The 12,688-nt window shown below is 40.0% G+C and overlaps 2 protein-coding genes across 3 annotated transcripts; one reads left to right on the forward strand and one right to left on the reverse strand.

Annotated features, from left to right (window-relative positions):
• Positions 1 to 1,418: 1,418 nt before the first annotated feature.
• LOC142968249 (hepatic sodium/bile acid cotransporter-like) lies at positions 1,419 to 4,791 on the forward strand. Its single transcript, XM_076108053.1, has 5 exons — positions 1,419 to 1,807; positions 1,921 to 2,125; positions 2,327 to 2,505; positions 3,999 to 4,198; positions 4,350 to 4,791. Exons 1-5 carry the CDS (start codon positions 1,419 to 1,421, stop codon positions 4,388 to 4,390), a joined length of 1,014 nt encoding a protein of 337 aa, XP_075964168.1. The 3' UTR covers positions 4,391 to 4,791.
• A 72-nt stretch (positions 4,792 to 4,863) lies between these two features.
• Positions 4,864 to 11,093, reverse strand: LOC142968248 (sushi domain-containing protein 4-like). Of its 2 annotated transcripts, none has more exons than XM_076108052.1 (10): positions 10,912 to 11,093; positions 9,974 to 10,115; positions 9,112 to 9,303; positions 8,662 to 8,853; positions 8,165 to 8,356; positions 7,342 to 7,533; positions 6,980 to 7,174; positions 6,762 to 6,894; positions 6,267 to 6,658; positions 4,864 to 6,189 (listed from the first exon to the last, which is right to left on the reverse strand). In XM_076108052.1, exons 2-10 carry the CDS (start codon positions 10,089 to 10,091, stop codon positions 6,164 to 6,166), a joined length of 1,632 nt encoding a protein of 543 aa, XP_075964167.1. In that variant the 5' UTR covers positions 10,092 to 10,115; positions 10,912 to 11,093; the 3' UTR covers positions 4,864 to 6,163. The 2 variants fall into 2 exon arrangements, with proteins under 2 accessions (XP_075964167.1, XP_075964166.1); XM_076108051.1 differs by having other exon boundaries at positions 10,732 to 11,093.
• Positions 11,094 to 12,688: the final 1,595 nt, after the last annotated feature.

A 12,688-nucleotide genomic window follows, 5' to 3' on the forward strand; every position in this document is an offset into this window, starting at 1 on the left:
TGTGTTTTGTAATGAAGGAATATGTCATGCAGTGCAACAATATGGCTTTTTTAGTTTAGACATAAAGGTTTGACAGCTAAATTGTAAACGACTGCACAGAGGACAATGGCCGAGTGGTTGCACAACACTCTTTAGTAGTACTGGTGGATTACATAATGTCGGATTACGCCAACATGCAATCAGTTGTAACGCTGCTTTGTAGCAGCTTAATTGGGCTTTGAGGTTGGTAGTCGATGGGGATGTCACCTGCAGGGGTCAACTGCTGCCTCTGTCACTTCTTTTGCCGATCAATGGTAGAGGTCGGACTGTGACAGGTCTGAAAACGAATGGCATCGTGTCTGGCTAGGTTTCACATCAATGCTATTGTGCATTCTTGTTAGAATAGTACTACTTATCAATCAACGCTGATCAATGTACCAGATTTTTGTGTCTGAAATTTAAAAGGGCTATCTGTAGAGCACTGAAACAGACTGGTCTCTAATAGTGTGGAGTAAAGCTTGTATTGTATCTGAAACTAATTCAGTTATTTATTGCAGGTTATTCAGTAATATATCATGAGAAACGAAGACAGGGTTGGATAATGAGTTGCAACTCTAGATTAATGATTATTAAAATCCAACACAAGTTGTCACTGTTATGCAAGAACAACACGTTAACAACAGAAATTAAATGTTTATTTATTAAGATAAGCATGGGCACTGTAGTTTATTTTGAGGCAATCTTGAGGCAATTTTTTTTAATTAAAAAAAATACGTATTTGTGACATGTTTTTTAAATGTGCCTGCTTTAGAAACAAATTGTCTTGGGGCTAAGTACCACAAACCCGCTGCGGAAATCAGAAAGTATTAAGAGATGGACTAAGGCGTTGATGGTTTTCATCTTTTCATGGAATTAGTTGACAGTAAGACGAATATGGAATAGTTAGAGCTATGCATCAATGTCCACAGGAATAACAGTGATGCTACATTTCCTCAATCATTTACTTAGGGAACACACAAAAGGAAAACATCTGAAACAATAATTGCCTGCAGCAACTGCTGTTTTCTACGTCTATATTGTATTTTATTTTTTTACTTCTATATTTTATTAGACTGTTTATAGGAAACACTGATGAGGATTGTAGAGAATGACCAAAAAGCTCCTCATTTGGACATTTGCAAGCTGCAAAATGTGAATGAGCAGGTTTGTGGGTGAGTTATATGAAAATTATATAATAAAATAAAGAAGTACTCAAACTTCCTAACCAAACACTGAAATGAAATGTAAGCAGGTGCATTTATATATGCGTGTGAAAGTCTAACGACGCTAATCTCAAACTGTAATTGCTTTTGCTGTTAATGTATTTGTATCATATTTGCTTTGTGGGACAGGTGAAAGTCGCAGCGCAGTAAACACACAGTGTTGGGAAGAGCACCACAATGAACGTGACAGAAGTCTACATGGGAATAGCAAACATCTCCACCCAGGGAAATGTCTCTGGTAATGGCAGCATGGGTGTCCTGAGCATCCCCCCCTCCCTAAACAAAGCCCTTAATATCTTCACCATCATCATCCTCTTCATCACCATGATTTCCCTTGGCTGTACGATGGAGATTTCCAAAATCAAGACCCATCTCCTCAAGCCTAAAGGAGTAGCCATTGCACTGGTGGCCCAGTTCGGCGTCATGCCCCTGACTGCTTTCTCTCTAGCCAAAATGCTACAGATGGATCCCGTCAAGGCTGTGACTGTGCTCATCTGTGGCTGCTGCCCAGGGGGAAGCTTATCAAACATTTTCTCCCTGGCCATTAAGGGTGACATGAACCTCAGGTAAACCCCCCACGTTGATGTATTGATTCCTGACAGAAATGTTCCATTTGAGACGTTTACATTTCCGGCAGGTCGGTCTACTAATGTTTCTCCTCTCTCTGACACCCTCCCAGCATCGTGATGACCACTTGCTCCTGTATCGCGGCACTGGTGTTGATGCCTTTGCTGCTCTATATCTACTCCCAAGGCATCACCGGTCTAAAGAATGCTGTGCCATACGTCGGCATCATCTCCGCTCTCACGTTCACCTTGGTGCCTTGTGCCATTGGCATCGGCATTAATCACTACAAACCAAACTACTCGTCAGTCGTCAAAAAAGTGAGACTCCTGAAATGTGCCTCACACAAACGTAATCTGTTATGGACAGCAGGCATTTTGACTTGTGATACCTCCACATGATATTTGCCAAATTTGGAAGTAGGGAAAAAGAGAGAAGTTTCATGCTTTAATGCTGAGATTCAAGTACCATTAGTGGAGAAAAATTAACGCTTGTAACATATGTTTTCACTTCCTCGACAGGTTGGCCTCAGCATCCTGATAATCTCCGGCATCATAGTGCTCAGCCTGTCTGCTTTGGTCGTCAAAGACATTATATGGATGGTCCTCACACCCGATGTTCTGGTCGTGGCTGCACTGATGCCACTGATTGGCTTTATGCTGGGATACATCATGTCTTTCATATGCAGACTCAGTCCACAGTAAGTGTATACACGCTAGATGTGCGGTACCTTTCTTTGAGTTGCTTTCTTGATTTTGTTCAATTTAAGGATGTGTTTTTGGCGGCCTGAAGAGGTGAAAATATCAAGTAGGCTATTTCATCCTATATAGGACTGACCCCCGGGGTTATCATTTTGTAAAACGGAATATTTTGTTTATTGTTCGCTTTAGTCTCGTGTGGTCCATCAGTTTAATCATGGGACCTCCTAGAGGACTGACCCCCAGGTTGGGAACCAGTAGTGTTTTAATAGTACTGAGTGAGTCCTGATACTGAAATTAAGAACATCGCGAAAAGAAGTTTGTCTTTGGAGTTCAATCATCATACAGAGTGCAACGCAGTCTGAGGGAGGACGAACACAGGGTGCAGGGTGTGTACAACTTATAAAGGAGCAGTGCACAAGGGCGGGGGGTAGGATGAGTCCTCACTAAGACATCTGTACAACAGTTTCTGACCATTCTGTGGTTAACTATTGAATGGTCAACTATCTGCACTCTTATCTAAGCTGAGCAGAAATACCATATTTGGTCTTGTCCTTGAGTAAGGCGCGCACGCGCACACACAGATATATTACTACTTGAGAGGACCCTCACTGACCATGTCTGACTTTCGTTAACCTTGTTTATAACTGGGAGTCCTAACACATTGAAGTTTTATCTCACTAGACAAAAAGGGTCAAAACACTGAGCGGTCTGACAATAAAAACAGGTAAATAAGTCACAGAGGAAATTTACCATCACACTTGAGTAAGTAGCATTTTACTGTTATGCATTTTTACTTTTGTGTTTAATCTACAACTGTATATTTTATAAAGTCATATAGTAATACATATAGTAACTACAAGCTGTCATATATATATATATATATATATATATATATATATATATATATATATATATATATATATATATATATATATATATATATATATATATATATATATATATATATTTATTGTGTCTAGATGCAGCATATATATATATATATATATATATATATACATATATATATATATATATACATATACATACATATACATATATATACATATATATATATATATATACATATATATACATATATATATATATATACATATATATATATACATATATATATATACATAGATATATAGATATATATATATATATAAATAAAATAAAAATATATAATATACAAGTATAATGTAAAATGAAATGTAATTTTTTAAGTAATAGTTTTTCCACCACACAATAATGCATCGGTAATAATTGAATATTATATTAAGTCAAACCCTCACTGGAGCCATTTTTTCTGTTTTATTATTTATGTACTTAAGTAAAGGATCCGACTACTTCCCAGCTGTCCCATATTTAAGTTTCAAACTAGATTTCTTTGTGTTCAAATATTCTAAAGTTTTTCCAAGTTATTTTTTTCTAGTAGCCATAAAATTGGTGCATTATCAAAAATGATGACAAATCACTCTCCTCTCTTTAGATGTAGCAGAACAGTCTCCATGGAAACGGGTTGTCAAAACATCCAGCTGTGCGCTACCATCCTAAAAGTGGCCTTTCCCCCTCAAGTCATCGGACCCATGTTTCTCTTCCCTCTGGTATACTACATATTCCAGTGTACCGAGGCCCTCATCCTGACCCTGTGCTTCAGATGTTACCAAGCATTCAAGCCACCGGCTGAGGGTAAGTGTCACAGCTGCCTGTGTGTTGTTGCAGAGCGAGGCTGGGAGGAGGGCCGGAGGGGTGAGACGAGCACATGCACTCTATTCTCCACACAAATTGTAGCCGGAGAGCAACGAAAGCAGAAGTCTAACATCTCCCTTCTCTTACACAGACGGTGTTGACATTAAACAGGAGGTGGTGAAACAGCAATGACTGTTTCACAGATGACAACCCAGTCAGTGCTGGAGAGGGAAACCGAGATGAGCTGCGTCGTACCTGCCGAGGACGCAGCGATTCACTGCCCTCACTGTCTCCACATCGTCTGCACATTCTTCACTTCGGCCTGTGATACTGAAGGAAAGACTGTGGAAGCATGTGCAACAACTAATACTTTTATTATTGTTTACTTAATCAATTCTATGCAATGTTAACTACGGGTAGTGCCTGCTAGCCAAATGATGAAGAATCATGACATTTTGTATTTGTATTTTTTCTATTTTGAAAATCTGCTGCTTTACTGAAATCTGCTAATTGTATGACTGACACAGTGAGCATGAAAGAGTTTATAAAACATATTGACGTGCCATTTGCTCTTTTTAGACTGTAAGCTAAAATCAGACCAAAGAGAGATCTCAGATCTTCCAAAGATGTGAAAAGCATAATAAAAAAAAGAAGGAAACAGCCAATTTGGACATCTTAAATAATATTTAATCAAAATGGGCGTATGTTATATACAGACTAAACTTAGAACTTTTTTTTACATATATCAAAAAAAAACATCTTCACAAAACACAAAAGCACTCCTCAGTCTAAAAGCAAATTCAATGGAGAGTCAAACAAAGACATCACACTGATCTGTACACTCGCTCATATTTATAGCGTCACATACAACGTGCCTGCAGCAGAACCAAAACTGAAGCGGCGAAGTGAAAAGACGTACTTTCTTTCTTTTATTTTTTTTACGTTGTGGACGCATCAAAAGAAGCCATGGCTGATCAACAGCGCTCTGGTTACAAGTAAATTAAATAAAACATCTTAGTTCCCTGTTTACACGTAAAACATTACATTTATTTTACAAGCAGCCTGAATAAATTAAGAGAATAATTATTTTCTGGTGTACAAGTGATGTGTCTGACAAAGCCACACATTAGATCACTAAGCAGTGGACACTTTTAACCGACATTCATTTTTAAAACTCCGTATTTTACATATTATAGATACCTGTGCATAGAAGTGGAAAGCTAAGGCCATTGAGGACAAGGGTATGAAGAGAAGACATCTGAACACTTACCGAGAGTGAAATGTGTCAAATGCAGACCTGAATCGTCTCGTCTGTTTGCCCTCAATCCGATGAATAAAACACAGCAAAGGGAATCTTGGGTGGACAAGCAGCCTTAAACTGTACAGTGGCATCTGGAATGACGCGAGTAATGATCAACAACATCTTAAATAAATCATTTATAAATCACAACAAATCTTTGAGGGACAATAACTGTAAGTGTGCATGACTTGGACAACGAGCTAGACTACCTGGACTTCATGCATCTTTGCCGATGTGCGTCTCAAATGGTGCGATATGTGGTTCAAGAAAAGTAACAGTGACCGAGACACTGACGAGATTATTAGCTCTCAAAATGAGTTTGCAGCTTTGAAGCCTTTAAGACATACTCCTGCAGGTGGTGCCTGTTCTTTCCGGTTTTTGTTCTACATTTTCAAACCGAGCTTCAGACGTTGGACATACATACATCGTGTAGGAATTCCTATTAAAAAAAAAAAAAATGTAAGCATGTAATGTACATGTGAATCCCGTCTCTGTTCTCCTTTGGGATGGACCGAGGAACTATTCCGAGTAACCCACAGCTTCACTCAGAGCCTCGTCTGTGTTGACAGCTGTGTTGACAAACTCTCGAGAGGCATCCCCCGCTCACCAGTACAGGTCAGTAGCAACGCTGGTTGTCTTAGGGAGTCCAAAGGCTGCTGCATTGTTCAGGCCTCCTTCAGCAACGGCATATCTGAAGAGAACATCTTTCATCAGTACAAAGTGTGGATCTTTAAGTAAAAACAGTGTGTTGGACTGTGTTGTGTTTACCATCAGAGTAGTCCATCTCAGAGTCCAGAGACAGGCTGTGTTGGTCGCTGCCTGCAGACGGCCTTCTTTGTGAGGGTGAAGGAGCAGCAGCGCCTGCATGCTCTGGAACCCAGGTAGAGGAGGAGGGTGAGGAGGAGGATGAGGGCGATGGCACAGGGTGCACGACAGCCATCTCCGACTGCTGCTGTTTGAGGGATGAAGGCCTAGAGGGGCCAGCCTCTGGCACTGTGGCATGCTGACCCTCGGACAGCACTATCTGGACCCGAGACTCAGAGCTGAGAGGCGAGGCTGAGGCCCCGCGAGCATTCACAGCCTCCTCATACGACGGCAGAGACACCTGGACTCCTTCCACCATGATTGACACGGGCTGGCCGGACACACCCTGATCCCGTCTAGGTGTGGAGAACCAGAAGAAAGTTAAGAATCGGTCAACTTGTTACTTGTTACGACTACTCTCCTTTTTAAGAGCCGTCAGTGTTTTGAGGGCAGACTCACCGATGGAGGGACTTGAGTTTTGGCTGCAGAAGTACAAACAGCACCACCAGGAGCAGGATCAGGGCCACCGAGCTGGCTGTGGATGCCACTATGGACAAGGCGGGCATCCCTAATGGTAAAGTTGGAGTGCGGTCTGTGAGACAGACAGCAATCGACAGTTATCAATGCAGAACTTACTGTGATTATCCAATTGTTCAAATGTGTGATCGACCGTTCACCTCGCTCCATGAGGCAGCTGAGCTTCATTTGGCTGTCCCACTCTCCGTACTGACAGGTAAGGTATTTGTAGTCTCCCTTCAGAACATAGCCTTCCTCACAGAAATATTCAACCACAGTGCCATGAGAGAGTCTTTGGCATGGGGCGGGGTGGCAGGTGTAGCCCCCATTCTCTGGCTGAAATGGAGGCTGGCATACTGTCCACGGAAAGACAGGAAAACAATGAATGCATGAACTCTAATGCACAAGAAGGACATGCAGTGCTGCCCACTTTCCCATTCCTGTTTATTCTTCTGTTCAACCTCTACATGCTTCCTACTAGCTCAAATTATGAAAAACTAAATATCTTGAGGTTTGTCTTTACCGTCGCTGCGTATACAGCGAGGAGGTTCAGAGGACCAGTGTCCCAGTGTGGAGCAGGTGAGGCTGCTGGGTCCGTCTGGCAGGTAACCAGGGTCACAGCGGTACTCCAGTACTGTTCCCACAGGGAACGAGCTCCTGTTAGTGTCGGTCAGATTAGTTGAGCCATGCTGCACGGTAGAGGGTCTTATACAACCTGAAAAAAAAGAGAAAAACAGTCAAAAATACAGTTAATAACTAATACAAGAAGTCTGGCTTACTGTCCATTGAAAGAAAGGGAACCAATAAATACATAGATTCTAGTGTTGTATGGTGTGTCGCCATGTCTCACCGTGGTGTATCTGTTAGTAATAAAAACGTTCTTCGTCTCTATTCAAGGATATTCTTAGTATGCTACAATCTGGGCAGCGTGTTGGTCATAATATGTCCGTTCCTGTTATTGCAGTTGCTGGATGTTGATTTTAGACACCAACGTGTCTCCGACCTCTTGTGGAGTTGGTTTGTGTGATCAGTGCCCCAATACGTCTCTGACGGCATTTTACAGGAAGACTTCAACTTGTTTTTGAATAAATCCACATCCATGTTATTAATGTAAACAAACTGTAGGTTTTAAGAACAGATGTTTGAAATAAAAACAGAAGATGCTTACAGTAGGTTTAAAAATGAACTACATGTTGACAACTGAATCAAAATAACAAATAAAGAATGTCAAACTATAACACACATAAAGCCGATCATATCTGTTCATTCAGGTTACAGCACATGTTGGTACCAGGTGTTAAGAGGGTCAGAAGTGTAGACGGTATTATGAGGAGGTTTGTCTTTACCGTCACTGCGTATACAGCGAGGAGGTTCAGAGGTCCAGCGTCCCAGCGTGGTGCAGGTGAGGAAGCTGGGTCCCACTGGCAGGAAACCAGGGTCACAGCTGTACTGCAGCACAGTGGCCACAGGGAACAAGCTCCTATTGGTGTCTGTCAGATTAGTTGAGCCATGCTGCACGGTAGAGGGTCTTATACAACCTGAAAAAAACAGAAAACAGTCAAAAGTACCGTGAATATCTTTAGTTTTCATAATAAATGTAGGTTTTGTTTGTATAGGACATTTATGTTTACGAGTTAAAAATAGAACAAGAAATGTAATAACAAATGTAATGAAATTAAAGAAAAGATGATTTGTTTTGAAGAAGGATTAAATGAAGACGGTACAAACGTCAACGGTTGAGACTATCTCTATGTGGACTAATTTGCATTGTTTTGCTGACAGGTGAGCGTTTAAGACCCATGTGTTGACCTATTTCTACATCCGAGTTTGAGGACTGACCCACCTTGGCTAACACAACTGATCTGCATGGGGCCGTCCCACTGTCCATCCTGACAGGTCAGGTAGTTGTAGTCCCCACTGAGAACGAAGCGCTCATCACAGAAGAACTCAATCACAGTGCCATGGGAAAACATCCGGCAGGGGGATGGGTGGCAGGTGTAGCCCCCATTTTCGGGTTTGGAGAGGGGTAAGCATGCTGATGGGAAAAAGATTCAACACGTATGAAAGTACCAGCCTTATTTTAAAAGTGTTTTGTGTTGTTTTTAGTTTATATGTAAGCAGAGTTAGCAAAAAATCATTATAGAGACTAAAGCGACGCAAAATTCAACGTGAAAATAAATATGTTTTTACTTATGAAAGAAGGATTTCAAATCAGTTTAGCTGCTCACAACAGTCACTCCTCATTACTTAACAAATCAGACAAGACAATCGTGGACAAAATATCTTATCTTACCACCACTGCGTATACAATGAGGAGGTTCAGAGGTCCAGCGTCCCAGCGTGGTGCAGGTGAGGATGCTGGGTCCGTCCGGCAGGTAACCAGGGTCACAGCTGTACTGCAGCACGGTGCCCACAGGGAACGAGCCCCTGTTGGTTTCTGTGAGGTTTACCCAGCTGTTCTGGACCATATACAGCCTCGCACATCCTGGGAAGAGAAGACCAAAAAAAAGAAAAAAGAAATTCTGTGAAACTGCTCAGGTTTTCAGAAGAATTAATACAAATATTTTGAGCGTGGTTTGATACACGTGTTACCCAGACATAGAACGGCCTATGGTAAACATCTGAAAGTCTTTGCAGTGGCACCACATGTGCCCAGAAAATGTCATGGCAATGAGATACATTGTCATGGAGCAAACAAACTGTATTTGATGTGGATTGGCGGTGTCATGGTGGAAATCCGATTTGCTTTTAATGTATTCCACAAGTATAAAGCTTTAAAAGTAGTTCATTATATAGTTACATTCAATATTAGTAATAATAAGTATAGTAAACCATACCAAAAAAATAACACATAAATGACAATGATATCAGCTAATTATAGGGCTGTTTATTAGGGCTGTACTCTTAATGATGATAAATCTGATAGGATAATCTGGCATATGTCTAAATCAATGTTAGGCGGCAGTTGATTAAGTCTCCCCTGTGTAGTAGAACGATGCATCCCGTCGTTGCCTTGACATTCACCCATTTGGTCTGTATTCTAAGGTGATTTAAAAATATTTCTTCAACAAAGAAATTAAAGCTTAATGTAATACGGACATAACACATTGTGTTTTGTATTGTAAGAGTGTGCAACCATACACGTTGCCTCTTACCTGATCGTTGCCCCCTGGACACTGCAGTCAGTGTCAGCAGCAACAAAAAGAACCGCTCAGTGGCTGAGGTGTGGGCCCAAAAGGCTTTTGATATTGACTCTATCATTCCATTGCACATCTTCCCCTGCAGAGTCAACTCAACCTGGTATGATGAGAAAATATGATCAGAAAAGGGTATACATGCATCACGATGAAAAAGCAATCCCAGTAGCCTCGACCATAGGCTGTCACCTGCCTGACGCAGGTACTCTGCAGAGCTTGGGCAGCTGCCAATGAAATGGGTGCGATTGTGGAACAGGAGCACAATGACAGTACTGAGAAAAAACCCACTAGCAATAATGGTATAATCATTTCGCGAGCTAGCGGATATGACAAACCAATTCATCTCTTTAACGCCGTTGATCGTGTCAGCGAAGTAACGACTTTAGCTAATTATACCTCCCACATATAACATATAACTCTGGTTCTAATTATCTGATCCAGTGGCTACACACCCATTTTCTGTGTAACCTATTAGCTATGATAGCTACGTTTGATAGCGTTACAGAACAAAACAAAATATATCCCAGTTACATACTCAGTGTAAGTTAGTATAGATGGTTGATCTATAGCAACCGAGTTACCACCAAGTAAATATTAATATCCAACAGAGCACATCTTAGCTGGTTTTAATCTTTAAGTTAGCTACCTGGGATAATAATAATAGTAGCTTTCTTGGTTTGCTAACGCTAGCTAAACATGAAAATAGCGTTACCCACCTCAAAACACTACCTCGAATCCTCCACCCTCGCTTTCTCACACTGTAGACATGTATCAATACCTCAGCTACATCGACGACATTTAAAGTTACTGCCGAAATGACGATAATATGATATAACGAGCCGAGGGGCACTGCTACAGCTAACCGCTAGATAGCTCTCTATTGGCTAGCTTGTTACCTGCTACGCTAGCTAGCTGCATCGATCGAGGCACCAGCTGCGCCGCCTCGATTTCGTCCAGTGGCCATAGTAACTGCGGTCAGGTCAGCAGACACTCGGATCTCCGTGGTCAACCCAGCAGACACTTAAATTTGAGTGCGCCTATATGCTGAAATTCACGGTAAACGCATTCATACGGCACAGATCGGGGACAACATCCGCTTTTCAAAATAAGATGTCAAATAATCGGGAAAGATTACCGTCAGACAACATCCGGTTTCCAAAATTGAATGTCAACTAATTCGTATATACAAATTGCATTTGTGAAAATAAGATTAAATTAATTATATTAACATTAAGTACAAAACATGTTACCTGCATCTTGTGAGTTAAAGGGAAAATACAACTAAATTGTGTCTTTATTCTTTGATTTGAGGGTTGCTGAAAGATAATGAAATTAATAGTATCTGACTTACTGATATGTATGTGTTCAGGACATTTCTGACCACATCCAAAAAAAAATCAAACATCTTAACTGTACCAATTAAGATATTGTATGAAGTACAAACTGTGAACTGAAATTGCACCTTCAAATAGCTAATTTCTGAAATGTTTAAGGTGCTATGAAAATAGTATTGTCAATATTTCCATACAATGACTGATGTATATGTGTTCAGGACATCTTTCACTCCAGACAGACTGAAAATCAGACATTTTTACTGTACCAATTAAGAGATATTTCAAAGTAAAAGTCTTACTTTTGTAACAAGAAACAGGTACATTTCTGAATGTTTGAAGTGTTATAAAGAGTATTTTCTCAATAATTCCAAACAATGACTGATGTATATGTGTTCAGGGCATTGTTGACTCCACCCATACTGAAAATCAGACATTTTTACTATTTAAGATTAGATTTTAGAGGAAATGGTGCATAGTTACAAAATCATTTCACGACAGGTTAATAGCAGACCACCTCAAGGTGTCACTCAGAGAGAACCAGGACATTCTGATGTAGCATTTGAAAATTAAAGCCCTTCAAAATCTCATTCATGAGCTAACTTCAAATCACATTAATGAGACAATTTGTCTAATTTCAGATTACATTTTAGAGGTAATGGTGCATAGTTACATAATCATTTAACTACAGGTTAATAGCAGACCACCTCAAGGTGTCACTCAGAGAGAACCAGGACATTCTGATGTAGCATTTCAAAATCAAAGCCCTTCAAAATCTCATTCATGAGCTAACTTAAAATCACATTAATGAGAGAAATATTCAGAAATGTACCCGTTTCTCTTTACAAATGTATGATGTATGAACACTTCAAATATTTATAATAATAATAATAATATAATATAATATTATTAGATGTTTTCTCAGTACAAATGTATGACTTTTACTTTGAAATATCTCTTAATTGGTACAGTAAAAATGTCTGATTTTCAGTATGGGTGGAGTAAACGAAATGTTGAAGACATATACATCAGTCATTGTATGGAAATATTGACAATAATATTTTTATAGCACCTTAAACATTTCAGAAATTAGCTATTTGAAGGTACAATTTCAGTTCAGTTTGTACTTCATAAATTATCTTAATTGGTACATTTAAAATGTTTGGCTTTTGTTTGGATGCGGTCAGAAATGTCCTGAACACATACATATCAGTCAGTCAGATATTAGTCATTTAATTATCTTTCCAGCAACCCTCAAATCAAAGAATAAAGACACAATATAGTTGTAGTTTCCCTTTAACTCACGAGATGCAGGTAACATGTTTTATACTTCATGTAAATA

This window comes from Anarhichas minor, unplaced genomic scaffold (assembly GCF_050575085.1).
Source record: "Anarhichas minor isolate MPS153535 unplaced genomic scaffold, ASM5057508v1 ptg000040l, whole genome shotgun sequence".
NCBI classification, from domain to species: Eukaryota; Metazoa; Chordata; class Actinopteri; order Perciformes; family Anarhichadidae; genus Anarhichas; species Anarhichas minor.